The sequence below is a fragment of the Petromyzon marinus genome, chromosome 5 (assembly GCF_048934315.1).
Source record: "Petromyzon marinus isolate PM22_M1 ecotype Great Lakes invasive population chromosome 5, UKy_Petmar_22M1.pri1.0, whole genome shotgun sequence".
NCBI classification, from domain to species: domain Eukaryota; kingdom Metazoa; phylum Chordata; class Hyperoartia; order Petromyzontiformes; family Petromyzontidae; genus Petromyzon; species Petromyzon marinus.
In genome coordinates, this window is record NC_133671.1 from 828,086 (window position 1) to 838,112 (window position 10,027).

Here is a 10,027-nt window from a genome sequence, read left to right on the forward strand (position 1 = left end):
AGATGGAAAGAGTACTTTGAGAAGTTACTGAATGTAGATATCCCAAGACGCAAAATGGTTGAGGGAGATCAAAGAATTGAAGTAGTTGCAGATACCATAACCAGAGAAGAGGTAGTGGAATCTCTGGGGGGCATGAAACATCAAAAGGCAGTGGGGCAAGATGAGATTCTAATTGATGTGTTTAATTTAATGGGAGAAACGGGTGATCAAACATTGATGGGGCTTTTTGGGAAAATCTGGATGGAGAAGAAAATTCCGGATGGGTAGAGAGAGAGAGAGTAATATGGTTCCCATCTTTAAAGAGAAAAGTGATGTACAAGAGTGTGGGAACTATAGAAGAATAGCATTGATGAGTCACACCATTAACCTCTGGGAAATTATCATAGAAAGAAGACTGATGAAGCTGGTGGATATTGGCAAGAGTTAGTTTGGATTCAGACAATAGTGGCTTCAATCTTTGGACTAAAAATATTGATGGAGAAGTGTATATGGTGTTTATTGATGTAGAGAATGGGCACAGCAGGGTGCCTCGAGAGCTCATCTGCTGGTGTATGAGAAGAAGAGGTATTCTTGAGGTATATGTCCGGCTGATTCAGGATATGAAGGAGGAAAAATGCACGTGCAAAACAGCTATGGAGGTTCCGCCCTGAGCCCCTTCCTGTTAATTCTGGTGCTGGGCACACTACCGAGAGATATTCAGAGGGAGCCCCCCTGGTGTATGCCGTTTGCAGACGACATTGTGCTATGCGATGAAAGCAGAGGGGTAGTGGAAGATGATTTCAGATATGGGTTTAATAACATTGAAGGGAGTTGGTTGAGGATTAGTCGGTGCTAAATTTCAGTGGAAACCATGCAGGAGAATTGCAAATTGGAAGTGACCAGTTAATAAGATGAACGAGTTCAATTACTTGACTGAAACGATGTGTGCTGATGGATCATTAGAAGGAGAGATGAGAACAAGGGCTGGATGGCTGAAATGGCGAGAGATGACTGGTGTGGTGTGTGATAAGAGGGTCCCAGTTTGGTTGAAGGGAAAAGTGTTCAATACTGCGGTGAGGCTGGTGCTGTCGCATGAGGCCGAGTGCTGGGGCACAAGAAAGAGGGAGGACCACGCTATGGCAGTCACAGAGATGAGGATGTTGCTGTGGATGTTAGTTTAACAAGTAAGGACAGATTTTGATTTAAAGCTTTCGTGACTGCAGTAATTCATATTCTTAGTTCTTTCGGTAAAGTCACGTTGAAGGGAAACAACAAAATAATAAAATATATATAAAACAATAAAAATTCTCACGACGTTTCGACGTGACTTTACCGAAAGAACTAAGAATAAGTAAGGACAGGTGAGAAATGAATAAGTGAGAGGAAGACTCAAGGTGGTAGAAATCACAGTGAAGATAATAGAGAAAAGGCTGCTGTGGTTCGGTCATGTCGAGAGACTACAGGAAAAGTATGTGGACCAGAAGGTGCAAGTGATGCAAGTGGAAGGAAAGAAATAAGGAGGAAGGCAGAAGACGAGGTGGGGCGATGTGGTGCGATCGGCCATGGTGGCCCGAGGAGCAGAAAGAGAGATGGCGCCGGACAGGGCAGCTTGGAGAAGGTCGGCAACGACAGTGGATCTCTCATGAGTGGGACAAACGCGTGGAAGAAGAATAGTTTTAGTTTTTTTCTTGAAACTTTGTAATGTTATATTAAATAGTTAACTTAAGGAGTGCAGTTCACGGAGCCAGCCAACAAGCCTCACCCAGCGGCCTGAATTTAATGTGCACTGCACTTACATATATACACATATTTACACACTTTTACACATTATATACACAATTATATATACTAAATTATACACGTAATAATTAAGTCATGTAATTATATTTGCTATGTAATTATTATTTACAGTATATGATTATTGTACTTCGTTGTGAGATGCAATTGGCATGAATGATGCAAAATTAAATGTAATCAATTATTATCATATGAGCCACATCTAGACATTCAGTGGGGTTCTATTAGCTACATTTAGACATACTGATGTAAGGAACGTAAAATTGTGAACATTTTCTTATTTGACCAGGTAAGGCCCGGTGAGCTCTGCAGCGCTTTTTCAGAAGTGACCTTGCTGTCACAAATGATAGCTCAAGAAAGTGGCTTATCACATTCCTAACAAGATACATCATATTTACATGCTGACATAATATTGACGGTAAAAACAGTAAACGTGACATGTCTTACCTTTTAAAATAAAGTGCAGTATGTATTGTTTTCTCATTGTAAAGACTATTCTATGTTCATGGGTGCAGCATAAATGTGAGGGTGCTCTGAGTAGTCGTACAATTGTGCCGGAAAGGCGCAACACCGCATGTTTTTAAGCAAAATAAAATATTTAACTTGACTTGACTCGCCCAAGTTCTCGATTGATTTGTATCCCTCGTTCTGCCTGACAGCTTGATTTCAACTGCTCACAGCAGCCGTGAGCGGGGGCACGAAAGGAAGACCTCAACATCTGCTTTGCATCCCTCAACGGTGTTCCTTTCCTCCGCCGTTAACCTGACGAGAATGCGGGCGCTCATTGCCTTCATGCAAAATAAGTAAAAAGAGCGGCCAACATGCAAAATCAATGCTGAGAAACTTCGATTGACCTAGCTATAACAAATTATATCTATCATCATGATGTTGATTCTACATGTGGAACTGTCAGCGGGACTCGAACTTGGGTCTCTGCCAGGTTCCTAGCGGAGCCCAGGGCCCTAACCGCTGCGCCATCGCCCCGTGAAACGACCACACACACACATCGCTCCATCTCATAGTGCAGGGTTTATTTTTGCTTTCTTTTTTCAACAGCAATCATATAAAATGCTTTTTTTTGTCTCTTTTTGCCCTCATCGCGAGATAAATAAAAATATCGAGGTGTGACTGAATTTGCATGAATCGGCCTCCTTTATGAAAATAATTACAAATTTAACCCCTCCCCCCGCCTCGCCACACAAAATTATTCAAATTTATTCAAATATTTTTACTATAAAATATAGCACGCGCCATCGGATTGTCATCACTGGAGAAGCGGCCGAGGTAGAACACGAAATAGCGCCTCCGATTAGCGTAGTTGGGTACGTACGGTGCGAAAGATGCTCACCATACACATAGACATAATTACGGAGAGATAATCCCCATGACCCCCGCAGTGTGTAGGGAGAGGGGAAACTTGTCGGGTGATAATGGGTTTTTGTTCTTCTCGGCTCTCACAGATTTGACTGGAGAGATGACGATGCTAACCCTCGCCCGACTCACCGCCGCCATCCTCTTCGGCTTCATGGCTGCCACCGGAGCCAACTCCTCCGTGGGCCCGCTGGAAAAGGCCAACGAGAAACTCTGCTCCGACAAGTACATCGTGGTGCCTACCATTAAAGGTTAAACTAAACTATATTTTTCTTTAAGCAGGTAAGGCTCACTGAGCTATACAGCTCTTTTTCAGAAGCGACCTGGCCAACAAAAATGATTGCTCAACGTGGACATGTATAGCAAATAAGTGCTCTAAACGCGTGATTGTGTGTCTGAATGTCGAGCGAAACACCGGAGGACCCACAGAAAAATCCACGCACCCATGGGGAGAACCCGCAAACTCCAAATATAGAGCAGGTGTCCGGGTCGGGATCGAACCCACGACCTCTTGTACACCAGACGAGGTGGTTCCACCATGGCAACGGGAGGCAAAAGGCAGGGACACAAAGGAGTGTCTGAGATCCTTCAAACGTGCGTACGGATGATGAACTCGTGTAGTGTATCGTGTATAGTAGTGTAATGTATAGTTACGTAGTATATAGTAGTGTATGGTAGTGTAGTGCATAGTAGTGCAGAGTATAGTCGTGCAGTGTACAGTGCAGTGTATAGTAATGCAGTGTATAGTGTAGTATAAAGTAATGCAGTGTATAGTAATGCAGTATATAGTAAATATTGACTTTAAGCTTTGGGTCTTTCGGTAAAGTCACGTAGATAGGTTCAAATAATTATTTTATTTTCTTTGAACCTATCTACGTGATTCTTTGGGTCTTTCGGTACGTGACTTTACCAAAAGACCTAAAGAATATAGTGCATAGTAGTTCAGTATATAGTAGTGTATAATGCAGTGTATAGTGTAGTGTATAGTAGGGTAGTATATAATAGTGTACTGTATAATGTAGTGGACAGTGGAGTGTATCGTAGTGTAGTGTATGCATTTTGAACTTCTTTTGCACGGTACGTAGCCGACCGTGCTAATCGGAGGTGCGGGGGAAGGGACAATAAAATAAACACTACGTCTCCCCACAATGTGTCCATGGGGAGCGGTAGTGCAGTGGTTAGCGCCTTGCGCTACGAACCTGGCAAACCGAGTTCGATTCCCGCTCGTAGCCAACACCAGTGACGATTATCTGAATCGGTCTTGGGCCTCCCCTAGGTTGGTTCAGCCTAAAACGAGTACCTGCTGCGGTGTGTTGTAAACATCGCCACTGGGGAGACAAAGGCGGCCGGGCATGGTACTTGCAAACCATCCCCTCGTGTGCCGTTCCGGCCTTCATGGTTGCTGTTACTCGCTAACAGCACTTGCTCCAACAGTTTATTAAGTCTACATGGGGGATCTTTGTCTTTTTCCGTCTAGGTGTGGCTGGAAAGAAAGGAGACCAAGGAATTCCTGGGAGACCTGGGATGCAAGGCCCGCCTGGACCACCTGGTAGGACAATCACACCTAGTTGTCTGTATTTACATATGGAGACCTGGGATGCAAGGCCCGCCTAGACCACCTGGTAGGACAATCACACCTAGTTGTCTGTATTTACATATGGAGTGCCTTCACTCACATAGCTTACAAAACAGTGAGACAGAACAGAATTACTTTAGATGGTAGGAGCGTGCAAGAGATGAAATATGATCATGCATGACGGTGCTAGAGTGGGCGCACAGGGTTTGGAAAGGGTAGGGGAGGGACGGGAAGGAGTAGAGGGGCGAGGATGGGGGAGAGAATGGGCAGTGGAGAAGAGGTGAGGCCTGAGAGAGGAACAGCACGAGGTTAAGGAGGGGGCAGTGTTGAGTCTATGGGTAGTGTTGGATCTAGAGGCAGTGCTGAGACTACACGTGGCACTGTACCAAAGCGACGCTTTCAGCGCTCCTGTATTGATAGCAAAATTAAAATACATATACATGCGTAGGGGGTTAATCGGCACTCACCACCCTGTTGGCTGCTAGCTCCCCCTTCTCGTTAATAGGGGGCGGAAGCGCTATCACGCCAGTGTTAATGACCATGGCCCAAAGGGGCTAACGACAATCCCTGGGAAGTGGATCCTGGGACACATTCCCCGGACCCCGGGAGGGGGGACCGGGGGATGATGTCGCCTTCCAGAAAGTTCTGGAAGGGAGGTGTGGCTAGGGCAAAACAAGCCACGAACCAGTATATGAGACAGACCTCTCAAGGGTATGGCTCAGTCATCTCCAAGCCGAAGACTGAAGACCTGGGCTGAAGTTAGGACCCTGGACCCCAAGCTCCGTCGCCCTTCTAAGGGCTGGAGCTCAGTGAGGCCAGTGGTCAGGACCCGAAGACCTGGTACGGTCGGGTCAGCATAGCCTTCCCTAGGACCCCAGCCGGAGGACGGAAGGTTAACGGGATTCCCAGTGCTAGGGTCCGTGTAGTCCGGAGGCCATACCTCCACAGGTATCAGGTAAAGGGGCCACAACCCCTTTGTGTTAGGGACCTTGTATAATAGAACCAAATAAATATCGTGTTTCCTCACAAGAAGTTATCCATTAATTATTACCCACTACACATGCATAATCCCAGCCATTCTTAATCCACTGAGCAGTAAAGGCTTCATTCGCTCAGCCATGATTCTCATGTATTTTCTTTAACGTACATTTAAGAAATTAAGTACATTTATAAACGCGCCAATTCTTATAACCCAGGTTATACCGAGTGTGCAGTCTTCATACATCGCAAGCTCTGTCTGGCATGTTCAATATCTGTGCAGAGTTTCGAACATCGTGCAGTGGCAGTGAGTTACAGGCCGATAGACCACTGAGTAGGTGAGTTGAGTTGGGTGAGTAGGTGAGTGAGTGTGTAGGTGATTTCCAGGCAGATGGACTGCTGAGTAAGTGATTGGGGGAGTAGGTGAGATAGTGCGAACGTGAGTCAGTGAGTGGGTAGTAGGTGAGTGGGTGGGTGAGTAGGTGAGTCAGTGGGTGAGTAGGTGAATGAGTGTGTGGGTAGGTGAGTTCATCCAGCTGTCCTTGATGCCGACTTCCGGTCCCAGTTCTCATGCAGGTGCTTATTTTGACGCGCGTCCTTGTAACAAATGTGACTGATTTACAAAATGTAAAGGTGGTAGTTTTCAATCCTTGTCGAGGGTTTCATTAAATCAGGCATCCACATCCCACCCACAGCTGATTAAAGTAAAACCTACAATGTGAGCACGTGGCTCAGACGTCACAGTGCTGAGCTGGCATCACTGGGGGTCTGCGTTTAAATCCAGGTAGCTACGTCAACTGGGTGCTCGAATATAGTAAATCAATTGGTTTTAGCCCAATTTCGAATCTTCTGCTTTGGTATGGCTGCTGATGTATATGCGGAGCAACAACTACAATTTAACATTCAGGTCGTCAAGTCGGACAACTGCATCAGGAGCAGCGGATTGCTTCCCTGTGGTGTCTCCATCATATTTGTGGATCGGACATATGTTGTATGTTCGCACACTGGATAATGTTAAATTTTTCATTTGTGCATCAGGTGTCCGCATCTGCAATGGTTTATGCATACACAGTTTAGGGTCGGTCATGAGTCTCGTGGAAAATCAAACCCAGGGATCTTCTGCGTTGTTTGTGAGTTCTTTTGAACTCCATTCATCTCTCCAAGCTTCATCGGGGTTGAACTCGCATTGTTGAAAGTTAAGTGCATGGGTTCAAAGGTGCTTACTTAACTTCAAGCAATGACGAGGGGCGGGTAATAATGTTACAACGCAGCTTCCAGAGTGCTTACATGCAACACCGTTTCGCAAGCACATCACACACCTGCTCTCTTGTCTTTATATTGGCTACAAGTCAAGTACGGATTGGACTATACGATCTTGCTGCTGATCTACACCGCTTTTTATGGGTTAGCCCCACACTATCTGCAGGAACTCATCCACGTTTATTCTCACACGAAGTCCCTGCGACCTTCGGATCGAGCTTCTTCTAAGGACTCTGAGATCAATGCACTGTTCCCGGGGTGATGGGGCGTTTGCCAATGTGCAGCTCCCACGCTTTGGAACGATTTGCCATAGCTCATAACATAATCAGTATCGTTAGATATATTTTGAAGTCTGTCTTGAAAACCAACCTCTTCAAACTGGCCTAGTTCTGGCAGTTTACCCTGCACGTTCTCTTCATTTCCTGCTTTCCATACACGGCGGCGCATTGAGATCTATGCATGTAAATGCACCGTAATAAAAGGAAATTACTGAAGCGACATGCGTTTCTTTACCAGGAGCCCCGTGCAACTGCAACTTCAATGCACAGTTCGCCTCACTCCAGTCTCAGATCGACTCACTCAAGATAACCAGGAGGCACCTGTCAAAAAGTGAGTGCGAGGCAACGCAGTCGATGAACTTGCGTCGAGGAGGGGGGAACGGGTAAAGGTGCACCCCTGAAAAGTCTTCCCTGCCCCCCCTCTCCCCCGGTGTGGAGAAATATAAACTATTATTGACAGCGATTTTGATTCGTAATTAACCAACATGTAGCGTGGGAGGTGAGATCGCACAGCTGTAATGTCACAATTGACATTGTCACGATTGACCCTATAATGTCGCAATTGACACGACAATCCAATCCAAACTAATTATGAATCATAATAATGATCGTATAAGCCTATATATGTAAATACAAATTTTTACGGAACTTTGCCCTTCCACTGCTGGGTGAAAACTTCTGTTACACCCCATATTGGCTATGGTGTTTGGTAGGCCATACTTTACCACCATGATTCAAGTGGACATATACCGTTGAAAACGATAACTGCCAAGTTACTGACACTGTCCAACAAAAAGAAAATCAACACGGTTGAATTCCTGGCGTTATGATCAATTAATACAAATCTAAGATACCTTTGGGTCCGGTAACGATTTTCAGATGTGTTTAAATAATTAGCGACGATGGTTAATGATTAAAGCCGCAGAACGAGATGCCGGTAATTGATGATAACACGGCTCTTGGCAAGTTCTCGTTACCGGATTTCACGTCAATGATTCGCTACGCAGGAAGGATTTTGGCGACGTTGCTTTCTACTCTGCTTAGTTTTGCATTCAAGTTGCTGTGGGGAATCATTTGATCAATTCGGTACAATTATTTTTTTATTGGTATCAAATTGCCATACAATTTTTAAACCTTCTATTGCGAAAATCTGACCCCTCATTACCAAAAAAATAAAACTTGACCCGTTTGTGAAGAGCACCGTATGGAATTACAAGGACAACTATATACCAGTCAACAGTTAATGCGGACAATGACCCTTTCTCCATAGCATATACATTGAATGTTACAGACAGACGTGCGAACAGAGTGTTACAAGTGATTTCCAGTTGCGTGTCTTCTACACCACTGACGTCTCTCTCTCTGCCCTCCTCCCCACCCCTCTTACACGACGGCGATGATGGAATCCTGGTTTCTCTTGGCCACTCTTCATGGTGATGCTCAGACAAGATCTACCAGCTGTTCACCAATCCATCCAACTACCACAGTGCCAGGCAGCAGTGCGCAAATCACGGCGGTGTCCTGGCCATGCCCAAGAACGCCATTCAGAATGCCGGAATCCAGCAGGTCGTTAGAGGCGACCGCGCTTTCATTGGCCTGAATGACATTCAGCATGAAAATAATTTTGTGTTCTCAGATGGATCTAGGCTAGGGTTGTATAGAAACTTTGCTCTGGGTGAACCCAATAGTTTCGGTGGCGATGAGGACTGTGTGAATATATATCCCAATGGCAAGTGGAATGACATTGGTTGTCATACACAACTTCATTTCATTTGTGAATTCCCCGCTTAAGACGTCAGGCGCTCGCGCGTGGGACAAATACACGGTGATGGCATAACAAGTGTGAGATACGTTGTAGATCATCGCCCCTACCACCACCATCATCATTATCGGTTATTCATAGATTTTCCTACTATACAAAAGATAGCTTCTAACAGTCCGATGTACCGCCGGCACTCATATCCACTGTGAACATCCTTTCCATGAGTGTTCCATCCTTCGGCTGCCGATTCGTTCATTGACTCTACCACCGGGGCGATCGTCACTTCTTGTAACAGCGTGTTTCCAGCATTGTCAGGTGGTTAACAGGAGCTAAGATCTCGAGCGATTACTCACTCGAGATCACATCCAGCATCATTAGGTGGTTAACAGGAGCTTAGATCTCGATTTAAAACACTTTCTGGTCTGGGTCAGGAGAAGGGTACATGACGACCCAATCCAAAAGCCTAATTATGAATCATAACATTGGTAGCAAAAAGCATTTGTTTAAAATTAGCGCAGTATACATTAATGGTAACGCTTGTGCAGGTGTGATACTCAACGTATCTATTCGAATCGCTTCACTGTGGAATTGTCTCCAATGATGTCGTGAAATTCACACAGGCCTCGAAAAAGTTGACGGAAATATCTCTGCAATTGAAGACGAATCTAATAGCATTTTATTAGACTAGATTTACACGTGATTTTCATGTATAACTGCATTACAATGCTTTTGGGTGACTTTGTGATCAAGGGGTGAATCTGTAATCCTACAATAAAATTACATAATCAAAACGTTATCCCCCGTTATACAGTGTGTGCAGACGTTTGTGTGTGCATGTGTGTGGATGTGGGGCATGGTGGCGTAGTGCGCTACGAACCCGGCCGAGACCCGAGTTCTATTCCCGCTCACGCCCACCAACACCAGTGACGAATATCTGTACCAGTCCTGGGCCTCCTCTCGGTCAGATCGTCCTCCACTGAGACGTATATGTCTAATCTCCATCTGCTCCACAATCCTTCCGCGCGG

At 45.2% G+C, this 10,027-nt stretch overlaps 1 protein-coding gene across 1 annotated transcript; it reads left to right on the top strand.

The window, feature by feature from the left end:
• The first annotated feature begins 2,303 nt into the window (after positions 1–2,303).
• LOC116938922 (collectin-11-like) lies at positions 2,304–9,797 on the top strand. Its single transcript, XM_032946651.2, has 5 exons — positions 2,304–3,098; positions 3,237–3,398; positions 4,625–4,696; positions 7,478–7,570; positions 8,684–9,797. The coding sequence occupies exons 2-5, from the start codon at positions 3,251–3,253 to the stop codon at positions 9,028–9,030; spliced, it is 660 nt and encodes a 219-aa protein (XP_032802542.1). The 5' UTR covers positions 2,304–3,098; positions 3,237–3,250; the 3' UTR covers positions 9,031–9,797.
• The last annotated feature ends 230 nt before the right edge of the window (positions 9,798–10,027 follow it).

What these genes read in the sequence shown, in the direction of transcription:
- LOC116938922 (XM_032946651.2), top strand. Translation starts at nt 3,251, where the DNA reads ATGACGATGCTAACCCTCGCCCGACTCACCGCCGCCATCCTCTTCGGC. An exon ending in CGTGGTGCCTACCATTAAAG is followed by an intron (nt 3,399 to 4,624) that starts GTTAAACTAAAC and finishes TTTTCCGTCTAG; the next exon opens with GTGTGGCTGGAAAGAAAGGA. An exon ending in AGGCCCGCCTGGACCACCTG is followed by an intron (nt 4,697 to 7,477) that starts GTAGGACAATCA and finishes TTTCTTTACCAG; the next exon opens with GAGCCCCGTGCAACTGCAAC.